At 38.3% G+C, this 20,961-nt stretch overlaps 1 protein-coding gene across 4 annotated transcripts in view; it reads right to left on the bottom strand.

The window, feature by feature from the left end:
• Positions 1–20,961, bottom strand: part of ATP10D (ATPase phospholipid transporting 10D (putative)) — a 38,251-nt gene that overhangs the window by 7,104 nt on the left and 10,186 nt on the right. For 3 of the 4 annotated variants that reach the window (XM_021395604.1, XM_021395605.1, XM_021395607.1), the window contains exons 4-17: positions 18,324–18,528; positions 16,013–16,098; positions 14,805–14,911; positions 13,982–14,113; positions 12,962–13,089; positions 12,563–12,815; positions 10,399–10,634; positions 9,596–9,784; positions 7,179–7,794; positions 5,621–5,727; positions 4,591–4,717; positions 2,355–2,539; positions 1,300–1,609; positions 592–668 (exon numbers count right to left, since the gene is read on the bottom strand). In XM_021395604.1, the coding sequence (XP_021251279.1) occupies positions 592–668; positions 1,300–1,609; positions 2,355–2,539; positions 4,591–4,717; positions 5,621–5,727; positions 7,179–7,794; positions 9,596–9,784; positions 10,399–10,634; positions 12,563–12,815; positions 12,962–13,089; positions 13,982–14,113; positions 14,805–14,911; positions 16,013–16,098; positions 18,324–18,528 (2,758 nt within the window). The remainder of the gene's footprint in view (positions 1–591; positions 669–1,299; positions 1,610–2,354; positions 2,540–4,590; positions 4,718–5,620; positions 5,728–7,178; positions 7,795–9,595; positions 9,785–10,398; positions 10,635–12,562; positions 12,816–12,961; positions 13,090–13,981; positions 14,114–14,804; positions 14,912–16,012; positions 16,099–18,323; positions 18,529–20,961) is intronic. The other variant, XM_021395606.1, reaches the window with a different exon arrangement.

The following is a 20,961-nucleotide window of genomic DNA, read 5'->3' on the forward strand; positions in this document are numbered from 1 at the left end:
AAAGAGTGGTCAAGCACTGGAATGGGCTGCCCAGGGAGGTGATTGAGTCACTGTCCCTGGAGGTGTTCAAGAAATGTTTAGATATAGTGTTGAGAGACATGGTTTAGTGGGGTTATTGGTGGCAGGTGGATGGTTGGACTGGATGATCTTGTAGGTCTTTTCCAACCTAGCTAATTCTATGATTCTATGATGAGCTTCAATACTGACAAGCAAATAACTGATATAATGCTGGAAGCTCTTATTTTATGATATGTTATATATAGCACATATAGGCCTTGCCTTATTCAGATCTGAACCACTCTGTACAACATTTTACATCAACAACTCCATAAAATCACTGATACTTCATGCCACAAAAGAAGCAGCCCAAATACATAATGGGGAGTTCAGTGACAGGCAGTAAGTTCTGTTATTTGGGGTCTGAACACCTGCAGCCTTCAGCTTCTGAGTGCTCCCAGATAAGTGCAAGGGCTCACACACTTTCCCTCAAATACAGCAATGGGCTGTGGAGCTGCTAGGCCTCCAGAGTGAACATTAAACAGATTTCAAACGGAATATGATGTCACTTGCGTCTGTCTTTGTACACGCTACCTGCATGCCTTCTTGGCCCAAGACTCCCACACCGATGTCAGCCACCTGGATCATACTGACATCATTGGCACCATCACCTACAGAGAAAAGAAAAGGGAAGAAATAAAAACTAAGCTCTCTTAAGTTAGTTGAAATGCAACCTGGAAGCAGCTTTGCTGGCTATCACATTGCCATGGAGGTAGCACAAATACATAGACAAATGTGTAACACCACAGAGTTCAGAGAAAAACACTTCCATAGCCAGCAATGCAGCCTACGGAATACCCTATGGAAAGAAAGATTAGAATATGGGAGTCCTGACTGAGCTGAGCAATATTCTCCAAATGGATATTAGCTGCTCCTTTTGTCAGAATTTAGTCAGTATGCTTAGACAGAAAATATGGGTATTTTAGATCATATTCAGTCATTTCCCTTCTCCCTCACTATTTTGGGGGTTGTGACGGAGAACAACAAGGAAAACTCCCTCACTTGCCCTTCACACATCACATAATGCTGTACTGCTGCTGTTCTTTGTTGCTTTAGATTACCGAGTACAGACTAAATTTGCTAGCTTAAAAGATTATCATCATGTTATGCTACAGACAACTATTATTCAGAGGATTATCCTCCTTATAATTTAATTTTGTAGCAGACATTAAGAAAAATAAAGGAGAGAAGAAACTGCCTTCTACTACTTCTCAGAGAAAAGAAGGAAACCACGAGACTCACCTATAGCTAAAGTCATTGCCTTTAGCTTATTTCGCACCAGTCTGACCAGCACACTCTTCTGCAGTGGTGTGGCTTGGCAGCAGACTACAGCTCGACATTTTTCTGTGAGCTCCAAGAAAATATTCTGCAGGCTGTCCTGAAGGACATGCTCTAAAGTCCTTCCATCAATAACCAGGCCTGCACTGAAGCTGTGAGCTTGGGTAGAAGGACTTCCAGAGACATTCACAAGTTTCTGATTTGCTTTTCTTTGGTCAGAAGTGTTTTTCTGCATGCTTTCTAAAATATTGTTCATCACCAAAGCACAAGCATCCTGAAGACAAGAGAAAAGCGAATTACTAAACACTGTTTGTATTCTGTCCCTCTTTCCAATTTATAAAGGAAATATGGAGAAAATGCCAGTTGCTATCATTGTGTAGCATACTTCTCTCACTTTGTAGAATACAAGGGGATTCACACATGAGGCTGAATGACTCTTTAAAATCACAAAGGATGCAGTATAGAGGATAAAAGCAAAGTTAAATCATGGGTAATTAAGTAGATTGGTTTGGGTCTTGTACTAGGAGAAGGGAAAACACTGAAACACATTAGAAAAACATTACAAGACTACCAGAAAAAAAAAGGCATGGTTGGGGGAGAATAGGACAAGGTAGCACACAACTTAATTTGATACCATTTGCATGGCAGTTATTCCTGTATTGCTGATATGCTGCAAACTCACAGCCATCTGAAATATCTAATAGAATATGAAGGACATCAACTTTCTCACCTAGCATCAAGAGAAATTAAGCAATCAATTGAAATAGTGACGATGAAATATGTAAAGAAACAGATGATACATAAAGTATTTTATATTTTACCCATCAGGAAAAAAAAAAAGTCAGTTTTCAAGTCATCTTCCAAGTGATCATGCTATCTTTTGTCAGGTGGGAAAATAGAGAATATACTATTTTCCCGTACAGTCTTGTGATATTGCCTGACTGCATTATTTTTTGGCAGAGAAAACAAAACAAAGCACCCTCTCAAACACTGAAGAAAAGTGTAATTTTTCTACTCACTCTACTTTGTGATTTGAGTGTGAAGATTCTGTCATCTGGCTCCAGCAGCTTACAAGCATAGGCAATGTTGACAGCTGTCTCTCTCTTGTCACCTGTTAGCATCCATATTTTTATTCCCGCTTTCCGTAATGCCTGTATTGTGTCTGGAACACCATCCTGCAGGCGATCTTCAATGCCAGTGGCACCTTAATTTAGACAAGCAGATGGATTAGCACTGCTATATTTCCAGAAGCAAGTCTGCAAGTGTGACAGAACAAGATAGTCCCTGTGCATATCCACATTCCAGAACAGAGATCCTGCTACAATATACTTGGGAATCTCCCCCTTCCTCATCTCTCTGTCCCAAAGTCCATCACATGTTATGGGTATGCTACACGTACCCTTCTTACAGTCTCAGTGGCTTCAAATTCCTCTTAAGACAACCTTTCGCATTTTCATGGTTGTCTCATGTAGACACGTAGAGATGTAGACTCCCAGGCTTGTCAGGACAGGTATAATCCATTATTCACCTTCCCTTCAGATTCAGACTACCTCGGACCTTCTCTCCTGTATTATCTTGGACTTTTCTATCTTAAGCCATACTTCTCTTTCTTATTCTCAGTTCTCCAGGCTGAGTTCCCTTGTCTCAAGCCCTCACCTTTTCCATACCCGAATCTTCTGTTTTATATTATATTTTTGCACACTGCTGCAAAGATATCCCATTCATCTCTGCAGCACCTCTTGTCCTAGGTCCCTTCAATTCCTAGTACTAAACTATGTGTTTTTCTGTTCTTACGACTGGGGTTGCATAGGCAACCTTGACATATTCCCCCCAGGGAGCAAAAACCTGCTCTAACATCTGCCCTCCTGTTGCCTGCTTCTAAGAGAAAAAGTTGCCTGCCCCTTAATTCTCCTCTCTCACCCTGAGCTCTGGGAAGGATTTCACAAACCCAATGAATTGCTCTTGGCAATATCTTCTCCCAGACAAGCCTCCTAGTATAGGAAATGGATATGGGCAAAAACCAAACTAACCACCCATCCCCTCAAAAAGATGCTCACCTAAGAACCTAAGAAGGACAAAAAACAATTGGAAAATGGAATATTTGATCAGCTGACAATATGTAAAACCCTACTGTTGCATCTTAGCAGTTATAGAAAGAATTTTGAAAAAAAAAAAGAAAAAGAATATTTAACAGATATCCTCTTCTCTGGTGTGCAAAGCATGCATACCCCTATCCCTAAAATGAGCTTACAAAATCATCTGCTTTGTTAATGACAAGGCAACATATTACATAAAGCAAAACCACTGCTGAAAAGCACCAATGCTTACGATACAGTACAGGACATTTTCAGTACTAACTCATAAGCAGGAGGCATGGCTCGGGTTGCGGGATACTCAGATTAAGAAAGTTTATTAAAAAAAAAAAACAACAAAAAAACTTCAGCCACTTGCAGCGAGGGTCATTTTGACAAACAAACATTAAAAAAATTCCCAGTAAAGTTTTCCCTCCTACTGTGTTTCTAGTGAGGGATTCTAATGAGCAATTTGTATATAAAGCAGACTGTCATATGAGGATGGATAAGGGCCAAAAGGTCAGGCAAACCGCTGATGCTATAGCAATTTCTGAGCCAACAAGGGCACAGAGATCATGCCCATTAGTCACCTGGAAAATGAAAATCCTTTGCTCTGCACTCCGCCTGCATTTTAATGCAAGTCAAAAGTCAAAATAGTTCCAGAAAAAAAGATGCTGGAATTTTTTGGATGTATGCTTCTCTGACAGACACCCAGGGATGAGAGGAAAAAAGTTGTTTCAGGTTGGGCACTCTAGGCGCTTAACACTCTCTTCCTGAAATATTTGATCCTTTCTTAACAGAAAGATCCTTTCCAACAGGAGCCAGTTTCACTATGCATACCTGCCTCACCCAAAATTTAACAATGACAGAAAATATGTCCAGAAGTGATCTTGTGATTAGTTACTATCATTTCACATGCTTATTGTGATGATGCTCAAAAACTCTGGTGCACACAGAAAAAAAGTAAAACATTGTGCCCTACAAACAACAGAAGATTACAAGCTGCCTTCAGTGGGTTCTGCAACTATAGCAAACTTGCAGCAAGATTTACGTACAACCAGGAGCATCAATAAATTCTAGATGTGTAGAAAGCTATATATTATACAAACAGAGCTTCATACAGCAAATTCAGGTTATAACCATCATAAGGGGTTTCCTGGGAGTTACAGCATTTTCTACCTACCAAGCAAAGTTAGTCTGGTTTCAAGCCTGATGGCAGATTCCAGCAGCAGCTCCTCCCTATTGTCAATGCTGGTTTCTGCTAAAAAATGGTTATTTAACCACTCTGTATATTCTTCATCATTCATCACCTACAGAAAGAAAGAAAACACAGAGGATGTATCTAGATTTCATTTCAGATGTACTCCAAGGGCATCCTTCAGAGCCACCTCTGTTGTCCATATACTAAACCTGAAGAGCAGACCTGACAGTGCAGATACGTGTGTACCCCAGTGTATCCACAAACTTAGTATGATGCTCACAGTGTTAGACTACTGTGACAGGCTTCACAGGTCAGGCTGCTAACCAAAAGCTTGAAGGCACCTGGAGTTGCCTGATATACTTCCATTTAGATGGAAGGCAGGGAGGCCAAGGAGCACAGAATCCTCCTTATTGTTCTTTAATTGCCTCACTGACACAGACACAGAATCACTGCACAACTTGGTACAGCTTGATGCCCGTACAGTTACACAGCCTGTGTTTTCACTTCGCGTGACAGCATTTCCTTTCCTGTTTCAGTTGTTATGGAATTTTACTTCTGAGCAGTTTTTAATTTAAAATGGAATCTCAAAACATCACATAGTTTTGCATACAGATCCTATAACACCACAGACTGTGTGAAACTCAGTAAAACAGGCCTGACTACATTTGTTTTCTGTATCCAGAAAAAAAATCCTGCCAGGGCAAGGTTCACATGAGATCTGCTCAGGACTCCTGTAAGAAAATCAGGACATTTTACATCCCTTGTTCTAGAATTAGGCTATTAAAACTGTCTGGCTTCCTAAAGTGACAACAGCTATGTGACTCTAACTAACTAAAGACAGAATTTTTTTGTGTGTCAACTTACAAATTCCTCCTGAAAGGAAGTAAGGATAAATGAAAAGTGGCAATGGGAACATTTGGTTTATAAGTGGTGACATCTGCTCCACTGGAAAAAAACACTCCTGTTTGTCATAGACTGTAAGCATTCCTAAAAATACATATAAAAAACCCACCTTTTTAGCAATACAAAGAGTGCGCAGTCCCTTTCTGGCATAGTAATCCAGATGCTTTTGGGTTCTCTCTTTAATATTCTTCTGTTCCATTTCTGAATTCTTGGTGTCTACCATGATATAAGAAGTAAAGAAAGTAAACTGAATATTCATGCTTAGAGTGAATTTACTGGAAAATTTTGAAGGCCTAAATATGGTTTAAAAATATCCAAAATATTAACAGGTTTTATTTTAATTCTGCACATAACTTCACTTTTGCACAGTGTACTTGGCTGTATCTTTAGAATGCCAGAGGGCCAGTCTGCACAAGCAGTGAGGGGGGAACCAGTACGGCACTCATATGTCTTTATATATACTAGTATATCAAAGTGTCTTTCTAAAATAAAATCATTTTCTAAAATGAACTGAACCATAGACACCAAAGCAGCTTTATTCTCACTGGCATAGTGGCAGGGAGTCAGAACGGCAGCCAAAGAATAGCTTTTTTTTTTTTTTAAAGTATAATTAATTCATGGACTATTCAGAGAAGTGATTGACTCACCTAACTTTGGACATGTTGAAGTTAGATTACAAGTTTACCCTGGGAGCCAAAGTAAGGAGAGGTACCTCCAGACATGAAATTATGCCCTATTATAATGACACAGACTTTGGAGGCTCCTTTTTCACCTCATTGCCTGCAGAGGCTTTATGTCTAGACCTTATATGGTTAGTGCTGGGTTAAAATATGTTTGTGGAACTGTATACGACCCACTTCCTCAGAGAGATAAACCACGGAACATGAAAACTAAGTTCTAATTTGCAGATAGTAAACCTTTAAAAATAATTCAATTCCACTACCTTCCTAACCATTAAAAAAGCCCCTGTAACATCTGCGCTTAAATATATGTAGGTACGTGTTCCTTACATACACAGATAATACTTTCTCCAATGCCTTCAATTATAAATCAGTGAATGCCTGATACAGTGTATGAATAAATCACAATTAGTGCTTAAGTAACACTGTATGTTCCTTCTGTGGCAGATTCCAAGAAACTTTACCCTAAAACAACAGCATCCAGCAGGAGGCAGCACACAGTTTTACAGGCACAGGCTATTGTTATCACCCCCAGAAACACCAATATAGTTGGTAATCCAGAAAAAATAAGAACAGTCAAAAAGCAATGAGAGTTGACAGTGTCTGCTACTAAAACTCGTCTCCAACAGCTCAGAAGCACTAACATAGGTAAAGGCTAGAAACTAACCCATCCTAATAAACACCTCTCACTACATAGCAGGAGACAACTCTTTCAGCAGATATGACCTTACTTTATGACTGGAAATACTACAGTTGGCTCCAAGAGGTCTGCTTAGACACCACAAAATGCTTTGAATTACTGCTAACTTTCTGTTCTCAGTTTCCACAACAGCATACAGCAAAGCCATATGTAGGTGAGACGTAATATCTTTATGAGTTTCCTAAAAGCATCTCAGAGATAGTAGTTCTGCATGGTTACTTGTCTCTTGTTACAAATCAGGGTAAGCATTCTACTGTACAGAAGAATGATAAAGGTTCTACAAATACCTTCAGATGCAGTTCCCAACAAATCCATCATGACTGAGTCTGCACCTTTTGTGTACACCACCACTTGGTTGGAGACTGGATGCCGAACCACCACTGACATCCTTTTTCGCACTGAGTCAAAAGGCAGGATATGCAAAAGCTGAAATGTTAAAGATCCCAGACCTGCGAAATCCACAGTTATGTGATCAGGAGTCCTAGACTGTAAAATACATTTATAAGCCTTAGCAGCATGGACCAAGGCAGCTTCATCTGGACTCTCAGCTTCATAGCAAAGCTTAGGTAAGGGAGACCATTCAATAGATGACTCAGCACTGTGGGTTTCACAGCCAGCAGCTACATTCACCATATAACGTTCTTTGGATAACTGGGGATTTTCTGGGCTGTCAGGACTGTGAGGCTCAGCAGCACTTTGAGAAGCCCCATCCAAAGCAGGTGAAGACAGTTTAATTCTGAAAATAGACATTTTGCTCACAAAACTATTTGGGTTTTCAGATGATGACTCTTTTATACTTGGAAGTGGGGAGGAACTTAATCTCCAGACTGACAACCTCTGGAACATCTGCCTGATTTCCTCAAGGGATTTAATAGGCATTCTACCCAGCGAAGAGCGTCTCATCTGGAACAGAACAGTCAGAAGAAGTACAGATCTTAAAGTCTTCATACATTATTTCATTAAAGAAGGACAGCTTAAAAACTAAGTTTCTTAATGAATGTAGTAAAATTTGAAAAATTATTATCATTTTGATTGCTTGTATTAAAAATAGCCAGCTCAACTAAACATATTACCATATAAGTACACCAAAGAGCTTCTGTGAGAGCTTCACCTATTCAAATCACACAAATTGTAAAAAAACTTCAGATCTGAAAACTGCGTGTATTCCCAGTTTGATTAATGAGTCCGTGTAATACTTCCTTTTAGAAATGTTTAAGCAATGGAACTTTTAAAAGTTGTGGCAAATGGAACTAGATACTTGTTCTCAAATGGCAAGATAGTTGCGAAGAAAAAATGAGCTCCATACTTCTCACAGTGACTAGCTACTAGTAATGCTAAAAATACAGTACTTTACCAATATCTTTTTTGATCTGAATTGAAAATAAAAGACAGGTGCCCTCAAGAATCAAGAAATGAAAGACTCTGGCTTCAATTATATCCCAGCTGCATGCAAGTTTTAATGTGTGTCTATTCAGCATCATGGAGACACAGACTGGGAACAATTCCTTCATCTCCTCTTTCTCAGAGAACACTGAAAACTTTTGTTGCCTTTAACTTTGTCGTTGTCATTTCTTAACTGAACTCATACACCTTATGCCATATATCGCTCCTCCCAATCCAGCTACTACTGACTTGGAGATCTTCTCCTCTTCTAAAAGTCATCCAGAAATATTATTCTCTAAGAAATGAAAATCTCACATGTATAGCTTTCTATACCAGTGTTAGGTGGAGGTTGGGTAAGTATTTACTAACACAGATGCCCTATCCATGCGTTCACTGCAGGCTGCCTACTAAGTTGACTTGTCTGGAAGGACACTAAAACACCTTTAAATTTTTAAATTTTTTTATATATAGGTGGTACTTTATTCTCCATGGAATACCTTTTGGAAACAGCTCCAGCCATACGTGTACATGCACTACCTAGGTAGGCACCAAAATCCAGTCCTGCACATTTCACACATTTTTTTTTTTTTTTAAAAGACAAAGTCAACAAATGTTTATCACCAGGGGTTGTGAGGGAAATCAAGGCTGAACTTTGGGATTATCCTGCCACACAATCAAAATAGGTAGAAGATAGTGTTAAGAAAATCCCACCTTGAAAAAAAAATCAACTGATTTTAAAAAGAAAGCAGTATCTTTAAATAAATATTAGATGTGTGCTCTGAAAATAAGAACTGGTTTCAGGAGAACTTTAAACAGTTTCCTGATTATTAAACCAGGACAGTCTAACAAATGCGCTGTATATTGAAGATGAGACCACTTTATACTAACTATATTGCAAAGCATTTTTTTCTTCAAATTATTACACACATTAAACTTGATCTGCCGTATTCTTGCTGGAATTCTATTTGAATATAGTCAGGTAACAGGCAAGAGTTTTCTCAGTTCCAGTATTTTAGAAGTCTTCTAAGATTATTCATATTTTTCCAGCCAACAATAACTTATTTGTAAAGGTAACTTGAGTGTTAGGGCACTCTTAAAGGAAACTATGCACGTATCTGGTAAAAGATAATAGGATACAGCAAAAAAAAAACCAACTCACAACTGCAATTTAATCTCAAAATACATCTTGTGAAAGTTAAGAAGCACCAAGCTTGCAGGTTCAGATCCTCAATACCAGTTAATATTTTTCTCCTTTTGTAATCAAACTAAAGGGAACTAATTAATAAATATGTCCCTACAGACAAATATAATACCTTCTTACCTTTTGATGTGGCTGATTGGGGATTGAAACAACAACAGTATTACAGATTGCCAGAGCAAGAAAGAAGTCAGTGATGTACATTGTCTCCAAAGCTAACTTGCTGATAACTTCTTCTGATTCTTGACAAGAAAGAGAAGAAATATGTCTGAATTTCTCCAGCAGTTGTTTATCTGGTACAATATCCGTTTCCTACGGATTAAACAAATTAAGCTGTGTATTAGGATATAAACCCTGGGAATCCCAAATGGGGCTTCTAGCACATAGAATTTCAGTGTTGCAAGTTCATTCTAGACTTACCTTATACAGAGAACTCATACATGAGGAGAAAACAGTAATTCCCCAGACACTGCTAACAGATGACTTGAGAAACCAATGGCAGAAGATTTCAAAATAGTCTTGGTTTCCAGCAGTAAAATCAGACACAGATGTTTTTAATCCTAGTAATCTCCACTAAATGCAATCGGATTAATATTGGCTATCTACATATTTCCTATTAAAAGCAAAGCAAAATGCCTTCTTAAGGCAAAAGAACAAACTTTTATTGAAAATGAAGCTTGTCATTTTAGCAGAGCAATCATGTAATTGCACCAGCAAGAACCAAATAATACATCTTTGTAATCAAATAAATATCTGCAACATCAGCTTGTGAGTAGGCTGCAGCCAAGCAACAATGGGAGGTGTCATTTTGATGGAAGAGAAAGGATGACTTAAACTACAAGCACTCTATTAAAATGGGAGTAAAAAGATGTTCCTTCATGAGTTACTTCAGAAATTCAGTATCAAAACTAACAACTTTTACTTACAATGTGGCTGCTGAAAGCAACATGTCCTGAGCAGGGAGCATCACCTGATGAATGTTCCCTTTCTAACGCAGGGTATCTAGCAGACAACAGATTTGAAGACCTTCTGTTCAAACATTCATTCTCAGCTCTGCAGTCATGTCCTCTCCATTTTGACATGTGGCTCAAAGAGACACAATGACCAACAGCTGAAACCTCATCTTTCAAATCCCTCTCTTGATAGGATTCCAACCTCTTTGCTAAAGAAATAGAAAGAAAATTACTGTTCTGTGAGCAAAAAGAAATTTGTCTAAAATAAAACATAATTTTAAAGTAAGGAATTTAGTATACAGTTAAGAATAATCCACTCTCTTTAAAAAATCAAACTATAATAAGTTATCACACTGACTTGCTATTTGGGACACTGCACTTCAAGAGTGTTGCTCTGCTGGAGAGAATCCAGTAGAGGGAGAAAGAACGATCACGGAAACAGTAGAGTAAGCTGGTTACACAGCCTCCAGAAGAGAACATTGCTGAGAACCAAATAATAGTTTTCAAGAACATAAAGTGGAATTGCACAGAGGAAGGAAGCAGCCTATTTTCTTGGCACACTGTAGGTAATAGAAGACACAATATTCCTATACTGTGGCAAGACAGACTCAGATTAGAGAAAAACTTTGTCCAAGAACTTGTCCAAGAAGATGTGAAACACTAGAACAAAATGCACAAGACTGTAGTGAACTGGCCACCAATAGAAGACCTAAAAACACATTAAAAAATTCAAAAAGATAGCAGTATGTCTGTAGATACAGGTTTGGACAACACACACCTATTCCACTTATGCTCCCTGCCTGCCGAGGAGCTTGTACTCCCTGGCTGAAATAACATAGGTGGCATCTCCTACAATACCACAGAGCTCTGCTGCCTTTTAACTCACAAGCTGATTTAGACATAACAAGGCATATGGACACCTATATGGAGGATTTTACGGCAACAGTCATCCCTTTGCCCTGGGCAACAGAGATACAAATACAGAAATATATGTACAGACTAAGTGAGTCATATACAAAAGACTGAACTGCTTAGTAGTGCGTCTCTTACTGCATGCAGTAGGAGCCATGCAAACGGCAGCTTTGTGCAACTGACCAAAGGAAAATCGGAGTTAAACAAAGGACCTCCAACATTTTTCAGACTGACTTTCAGGGCACACAATTTCTAGATTTGTTAGGAAGAACATGCTTTATCTCCAAACAAAAGCCGGGTACAATAGGAAATAATTATAAACATAATTAACACACCAGTAGTATTGGAAGAAAAGTGAATTCTTAAGGAAGTAAGTAGCAGAAGTAAGAGGCAGACATATTTTCCCCAGTACAAAGAGACTTAGATCAGTCATACTTCATCTCTTCTGAAACGCTTTTCATTTCTTTTAGAAATTATCTGAAAATACATTCTACTTTTTTATTTGTTATCCCCTCATCAAGTTCTAAACTTAAAATACATTTCTTTTTACTTTGCTCTTGTGACTCTTCCCAGTATAATTATGCAAAACCAAAGAAGCATCACGACACTCACACCACATAATTTTCTAAATATGTGAGGAAATTACTGATAAAATGGTTGGTAACCATCTGTTGCTGTGACAATGAACAAAAGAGCTGATGCACTGCTGTGACCAGCAGGATGTGCCCGTTACTTGCAGAAAGTGAGCGGTTCCATCCAGCAGCAGAACCACAGGGGGTGGTTAATACATAGTTGTGATTGGTGTATCCACCTGTCAGCACTTCATCTTTGATCTCCACCATTGAAAGAGCAAATGTCTGCAGTTAATGTACAGTAATAGTAACAAAATATTTGAGTTTTTATCTAGTTAATAAAATAGATAGCTGAATCAAACACTTTAAGTAACTAAGTAAGCGAGTAAAGAGTGTCCTGTCTGTGGTATCAAATATGCTCAGACTTAACTATCTGCAAAGCAGCACCTTACACACACCTTCATGTCTCTTTGTACGCTGGATATGAAGTGATCTAAACAGCGGGGAAAGATCCAAATAAGACCAGTCTAAATCCGCACCTTCTGTAAGTGCATATTGCCACACAAACTCCATAAACACCCGTCTTCATCAAAACCTGAAGTTTCTATGAGAATGGAAAAAGGACTACCATGAGCATGGGTTTAGCATCTTACCATTTTCCTCATGGCAATACTCCTGTCCTGCAATGCTGCATCTCCGAAAAACCATCTTATTTTCAGTGAGTGTTCCAGTCTTGTCTGAGAAGATATACTGAATCTGGCCAAGGTCTTCAGCAATATTCAATGCTCGACACTGAATCGTAGAGTCAGTTTTCTCATGGTAAAAATCAATGTCATTCTGTATTAAATAAATCTGTCCCAATTTGACAATTTCAATTGAAACATAAAGAGAAATTGGGATCAAGACCTATTGAAACAAAACACAAGGGTTAAATGAAACCAAATTCTTTAGCTAGTTACAAAAATGAAGTAACTCTTCTCAAACCCAAGAGTTACTTCAAGGATATAAGCAAGATCAAGATATGGCTCGTGCTCAAAGCAGACCAAAGTTACCTGTAATAAAATGATCATTGTCCAGAACATATTGAACCCTGCTAATATAGAAGAAATCGATTTCCCATCTGGCTCAGGGATGTTAAAAAAAGGTATTTCTGAATACCTACTTAACCAAATTCCATGGCCTTGAAAACAAGAATGAGAAAAAGTGAATCAGTTATGTTGACTGCAGAACAGTTTAGGGTCATGCTGTTAGCTGTTACATAGCAATTATTTCTAAGCTTCCAGAGAACTATTTTCCTCAACAGGAACTCCATTAAAATGCATGAAGTGTCAATGTACACATGAACAAATGTTTTACAAATGTTTTTGTATATCTATATAATTTATAATAAAACTAAGAGAATATTAGCTATGTCTCATAAACACTTTTTTTTCTGCCTCAAACACTAGTTATTAAATTTCTCATCTTTGCTAGTCCAGCTTTCAGCAGTGGCATGTCATGAAGCCACTCTGGTCACTTTACAGCTTTGTGAGACAAATACTGTCACAGAAAAGAAACAGAATAAATCGCAAACCCAGTTTGTTTATGTTTATGCCTATTTAGTGTCTATTTAGGGTAACCTGACAAACTTTTTTAAACATCTTTTAACCACTGTTTGGCTCATTATAAAATGTATTCTGTTCAAATTTTAGTACTCAAGCTCACTATTTAATGAAATCCTAAAATATAAAGTCCTTGTAACTACTCAAACTCCCTGCAATACTGTACGTGTATTTCATTTTACCTCAACAAACCTAACACAAAGTGTTACAAAGCAGTTAGTAAGGGAAAAGAGAAAATGAATTGGAGAAGCAGGTTTTAGACTTAAGAACTCGCACTAGGAACATACCCATTGACCATACTACTGATTAAACATGACAACATAAACTAAAACTTGGCAGCATCCCCCACTGATACAGAATTAGATACAGAGAAAGGCAGTTTCTGAAATAGGCTATTGAAATGAATCGGCCCCAAATTAAAACAGTAAGGTTGAGAGGGTAAGCAGCAGGAATCTGCACATTCACACTTACCAATTGCACCTGTCAAACACATTAAAATTAGAAGCAGAACACACCAAAGAATATCAGAATTCACTCTTCTTTCCAATTTACTGCGCTTGTAATGAGGTCCACTGTTATTCAGCATGGCTTTGGTTTCATGACCTGTAACCACAGCAAAGGTTGAAATTCTCTATTAGTGGGTATGAAAACCAAAAGTCCTTTACATTTCTAAAGCTTAGGGAAATTGGACATTCCTGTTAACTAATATGTGAAAAAAGAATACAAATATGAGCAAACTAACTGCTCCTACAGTAATAGTCTTAAAACTGAAAAAGCGAAACCATAATTTGTCAGCTACATATTATCATTTATACTGTAAATAATATTCCTTTCTATTAGATTCCTTTCTGAAGTTTTTGATAGAATCTCAAATATTTTCTACAAAATTCTGCACCTGCATTACAATTATCCGCCTGAATACATCCTAATGTCTAGTCTTAAAACTTCTGCCCTTTGACTGAAGATCAGCATTAATTTCAATTTTGGACCAGAAAAAGGCAGGTATCTCCATGTTCATTTCAAAACCTTGATTTGTCATTGTAGTTATAGTTGAGGACAAGGACCTGTTCACAGAACAGAGCAGGCTTCCCATGAATACTCAGATATATCAGCCTTTTACATTTTTAAAACAGAAACAAACAGTTCAGATTTGCATTCTTAATGCTTCAAGCTACAGCTGCCTTCTGCTGGTTTCAATCTTTTAACCTTCTACTTTGCCTTCGTGCAATACTTAAGGCACATAATTCCATCTTCTTTGAAAGGCAAACTGAGAAGGCCAGGGTGGTTCACTAACCTGCGTATACCACAATGCCTACAACAGCTTCTGTATTTCTTACTGTGCATCCTCGCAGCAGTAAGTTATCCTTGCTGAGGCCCACTCGATCCTTGCTTGAATTCTCACTGAAAAAACAACAACAACAACAAAAAAAAAAAAACGCACAAAGCAGCACATTACTTTGGCTGTAGGACTTCAGCAATTACCAGTCAGGTTTTGAAAAAGCATTAGGAAGCAGATTACTGAGAGAAGCTACCTGTCACTGACTACCTTTCTGATGCCTCTGATTGGGCCTTTCAAAGGAAGACGGTACCATACATGCAAGATCACCTCTGAAATTCTAGGCACCTAGGCACTGTATTAAAATGTTCATGTGTTTACAAGCATGGTATCTGCCAGTTGGCACCCTAGGAACAGGCAACCCTGCTGCAATGACCGCAAGACAAACACAAAGTCTGAAAGCAGATGATTTCTATTTGGATTGCCAGCATTAGAAAAAATTCAACAAGATTATAAATCCCGTTTTAAAAGTATTGTAAGCATTGTTACCCGTGGCATATTTTCAATGCAGATATGCCCCGTTTGTCAAGGTTTTTTTCTCTGAGAAAGATACATAAAAGTATTTAATTTTCTCTTCATATTTCTAACATGTCATTGCCCACAGGGAAGAAGGTGACATTACACCTCTCAAAAAATGAAAATTAACCACTCTGTGAAATAATATTTTGTTTCCCTACTGTCCACACAGAATTACAGACCCCTAACAAGAAAAGAGATATAAGGCAATACAGTTTGATCAAGCTGCTGAGAGTTACGCAAATCACATGAGAGTAGGAGAGGAAGCCAGTTCTTCCCATTTCAAATTCTGACTAAAGCAGCCATGGTCCAAATTGAATACTGTACAGATATTGCATGTCATTAACAGCAGATCGAAGGCAGCCATTTCAAATGTTGCAGACACAGTTGCAAAACAGCCTGAACTAAGATGTTGAAAATATTCAATATAAAATATAAAGTGCTAGCGGGCTTTCCCAGTTCACAATTTGCCGTTTAGAAATTCTATCTGGAGTTCTTCCTGCCTGGATGCACTCAGAAATGTAGTGCTACAAACTGCCTTATGTACACATTGTCATAATTTTTTAAAGCAAACATCATAAGCCCTCTGAAAATTAGTAAGAGCACCAACGCAAATTACATCAGTTTAAAGACCCACCAAGCTTACTTACACAAAGCCTCGGAAGTGATTGAGGTCATCGTTAGGACTTTCACATTCTATTCTACCAGAAAATTTTTCTGGATCAATTTCAGAGACCTGAAGTTAGTAGGAAAAAAAAAAAACAATAAAAAAAGAGGAGAGAGAAAACAACAACAACAACAACAACAAACAGAACAACAACTGAGACCAAATATGATAGAACTTGGAAACTTCATAAATTTGTAGGTTCAGATATTCAGATATCACTGTCAAACTATTTAACTTCAATATTTAAAGTTGCTGATGATGTTGATGATCTACATGCAACCCAGGTAAGTCAGATTTATACAGGATTTCCTAGTAAATATCAAACCCTAGCAAGTATCAGCTGAGATACTGACATCTGAGGAACACTTGCTGCTTTGTCTGTGAAACACTCCTGGCAAAATATATTTGACAATACGATATAGGAACATGATGTATAGCTAAGGTGGAAGTGGAGAGCTGGCAAATCCTTTTATCAAATTGGATTCCTGGGCTGCCTGGAAGAAAAGGACAGCACTTTGCCCTCCACTAAACATGACGATACTGCACTTATGACAGGATTCAGTCATTGGCCATGAAAGGCTGAGGGGGAACAGAACAGTGCAGTCCTGTGACTACTCCTACAATGTAAGTGGAACCACTGCTCACGCTGATTTAGTGCTAATGGTTTATCGGCTTCCTCATACCAATGAATGTATAGTTGAGCTAATCATAAGAGGTGTAAAGGGAAAAGGAAATTAATTCCTTCTTAATGAAGTGTATTAAAAGCAGCAGAGTAATGTCAGTTTGTTCAATAAGAATTCATTATACTGAGGGAAAAGGTCCTCCTTTTTTTTGTCTGCTTCTCTAGAAAAGCCAAGATGGTTGGAAACACTGTTCCGTGCCTTGTTACCAGCTGTTATGTATGAGCCTTTTGCAATGCCTTCTTAATTTCTTTCCTGTGGTCACTGAGGTACTTACAGAAAAAAAATAAAATTCTGCTATTCTAAGTTGACAAAAAATTAACTACAAGAGTTTCAGCTCCTCTTTTAGGCTTTAGTGTTGCCTTGTCTTCCCAAAGGAACCTCAAGTGCAATAACAAGTGCCCTGTTGATGACCTTTGTGTTTGTGTTTGTTCAGTCATAAAGACACAGAACACAATATTCTTACAATTAAGTTACATCCTTTTAGTCTTTGTCTTCAAATGTTCTTCGATTTATGTTCTTCCTGTTTTTTTGAGCTTGAGAAATTGAGAGGTGAGACAGTCATACTCTGTTTACATACACAGCACTGCCACAGTCTTATTCAGCCTGAGTTTGAGAGGACAAAGCCTCTGTTTGGAATTGAGCTTTCAGGACACTAGATGTCTGTGAAGTTAACCATGGTTCTATGATCAGAAACTGTGCAGTCCTGACAGGACACCACAATAGTCATTTTTTTTTTCCTCTGTTTGAGGACAAAAATGAGCAGTCCTTGATGGTGAAGGAATTGTCACTTTTTGGGACAGCATGACTATCTCATTCTAAAATTGAGAAAAAAGAATGGGGGAAAGAAAACCAGCTTTCTTTATGGTTAACAGATCATGCCTCTGATATTACTCTACTTGTTAAGTAACAAACAAATCTAAATGGACAGCAAGGTACTCCTTCTCACTTCCTCACCACTGCTGACAATTCAGAGGCAGTTCAAGTAATTTTATCTCTAGTCTTTTTAAGAGCCTGTTCTTATGGACAGTACTGAATCTCCCTGTTGATGTTGTCAGCACGGTGCTTCAGTATCAGAACTCAGTTACCAAGTGTGCTGAAGACTGCACTAATTTCCAACCACCACGTGGTCTGTGAAAACTGTAAGACCTGGTGATGTTCAGTCTTGACCGGTACAGATAAAAAAAAATCATAAGAGTTCCAAAGACTTTACAAATCCTTGAAGTTCTAGATTTGGATCTAAAAGTACATTTGTAAATACAGTGAATAAGAAGACATCTATTCCTCTCTCTGTTTTTATTGGCACTGAACTCCCTTCAAAAAAATTCTGATTTCACACCCATTAAATGCTATGTTCCATCCATACATGACCGGACATTTACTTGAAAAGTTAGTTTTACTGACAGGCTTTACTTGAAATAGGGCTTTCTTTCTCTGGGTCAAGTGAGCAGACAAGGATTTGCTCCAAAATAACCAAAAAATTAAAAATATGTCACCTACTTATTCTGTTTTCAGATGCGGATTGCTGAACAATAGGCAATCTAGAGGACTGAGGTTTTTACTGTTGACTGTCACGTCAACTTTCTTAAACCACTAGAAATGCACAATTATCACCTGCTCTGAATATCCTCTCACCACCTGCCTCTGCTTTAGATTGGTCTCTCCATCAAGGCTTGCAGTTTCAACGTAACAGATCCCATCTGGGTCACTAGAATATAACAGCACCATGTCAGCAGGAATAATTTCATTACGTGAAAGCCGGATGAAGTCCCCAACATTGACATTTTTCCAGCGTTCATCTATGTATTTCTTCTCTTTCCTGAAATGGATATAAAAACATTAAAACAAACAAAAAAAGAAACAAAAAACCCACCCCAAACTGAAAGCTCAAAGAAACAGACTGTACCTAGGAAATGACTCTAATACTGAACTTCTACTTCCAAGTCATTAAGAACTCTGATGAGACAGTCTAACAGTTCAAGGTGACTGTAACAAAGAATCTGTGGTGCTCAGGGACATGATTTAGTGGTGGGTTGTTAGAGTTAGGGCAGTATGGTTAGGTTGAGGTTGGACCTGATGATCTTGAAGGTCTTTTCCAACCTGAGCTTCTATGATTCTATGATCAGCTCTGAGGTCCCGTACCTGTTTTTCTGGGAATTACATTCCTGTCACCCTCCCAGAATTATGTTAGCCCAATTCAAAATTCAGCCCCTTGATTCATATACTTTCATTATTCCAACATCTACCAGTGAGCAAAGAATATTCAGCAACTGCTTAACTAATGCTCCAAACATAAGCACTTATTTATGGCTTTTAAAATATTTCCCCATTGTTTTTGAACATACGTTACAAAGAACCTACAATACTCAAGAGAGGAAGTTGAAATTCTTTATTATTATGAAAAATACAGGCATGACATACAAGTTTGTGCCTACTTCAACTTTCCATTTCTGTCTGCTGTTCTGTAGTCAACAGAGACAAAGAATACCAGTTTATTGCAAGCACAATCAGGCTGGAAGGTAACAAACAACAAGGAGCTGGCTGGAGGCATACAGTGGTAGGCCACTGCAATAGAGTTGCTAATACAAGCACAGTACATGTCTGGATGCAGTATATTTTTTGTACCATTACTACCCCTGTGTAGCAGAAATGCTACATCAAGGCTTGAAACAGTGATTGAGCACCTGGTGGGAAGGCAAGGACAACCCAGAGGAGCTCAGGTGCACACAGTGTACCTGAGTGACCGGAAATAGTGGAGCCAGGACCACCCCTTCCCAGACTTCATTTAAGGGCTGGCAGTGGAGACAAGGGAGTCTGGAGTTCTTTGCATACCTGAGGCCTTTTGTAGGTAAGTGGATTCTTTTCTTTGTTTTTGTGTCCATAGTTGCTGCATTTGAACATATCCTCACTTGCTGCAGTCTAGGACTTTGCTTCTATGCTGTCACTGTTATGCTTTCCACTGTGTTACACCTTCGTAGCTGTCTGGCTTTACTATCTTTCACAGGCTAACCCTGGAGCTATGTTTAAAGCAAGGAGAATGTGCTCTCCACAGTCTTGGGAGCATCTTCATATTGTGCTTCCTTTTCCAGATCTCACTCTGACTTACCTAGCTGAAAAATACAGTTGCACTAGGGAGCTGGGAAGTGTACCTAGCTTCCACAGTACAGACTTAAGCTAACAAATTTTACAACATGGCAATTTTGTGTAGATTGATCTACCGGTTCTAATCAAAGTGCTAACTACGCAAAATACTTTTGATGACAAAGAAAACATCAGAAAAACATTCCCCGTGTCAAGCTGTGCACCCACACCTTTTAGATCTGTGTTGCCTGACAGTATCCTTTCAAAAATCCTTTTATACAATGAGATGGCACAGAGTCCAGATAACTAACCAATATATTGATAATAGTATTCCTAGTGAAGATAAGGCAGAGTTGATTATATGGTTTTCCAAGTAAATGCAAAGCAAAAGCTGATATAAATTTAAACCAACTTCAGCCAAATATCTACTTCTCCTTGAGATGTTGTCACTAGTTTTTATGTATGTATGGAAAACAGGTGTAACAAAGTATGTAAAACTTAATCAAAGCTACAGACATGTCTACTGGAAGATGGATAGACTCAAAAACATGCTCCAGGAACCAATTTTTCATACCAGCACATGTCTTTGAAGACAAAAGAAAAAAGTGCAGGAAAAATGATTTCTAAAGTAAATTGACAAAAAAAAAAACCTCATAAAACTAAAGGTAAAGAGGAAAAAGGAACAAAGGCTTGCAGAGATAATCTAACAGGACGTGATTCACAGTTACTGAAGCTATGACTTAAGCTTTGGCCAAACTGAGCTTTGTCTTATGTTCTCTCTCCCACTGTTTTGTTACGCTTGCAGGGGTGCCATCACAGTAAGTGAATTCAGGACCTCATGTGAGGTGAAAACAAGATTTTTTTTTTCCTTTAGAAATAACTCTCAGATATTGAAAACCACATCTACACGATTTTCTTTCTGGGTAGCTAATTTATCCCACTAAAAGGCAAAGTGATTCCAAAAAGGCAACACTGACTGGAACAGAATGCTCTGGTGACTCTGCAACAGCACCCTTTTACTGCTCCCCCCAGTGTGATGGAAAGGATTTGAGAACTCCTGACAGTAGCAAGAAAAAACTACTTTCACAGTTAGCTTGCACCTAGAAGAGTTACAGGAAGGATGGCAAAATAAAAAAAAAAGGAAAGTAAGTTCATAAACAAAGAAAGCAAT

This window comes from Numida meleagris, chromosome 4, assembly GCF_002078875.1.
Source record: "Numida meleagris isolate 19003 breed g44 Domestic line chromosome 4, NumMel1.0, whole genome shotgun sequence".
Lineage (NCBI taxonomy): Eukaryota > Metazoa > Chordata > Aves > Galliformes > Numididae > Numida > Numida meleagris.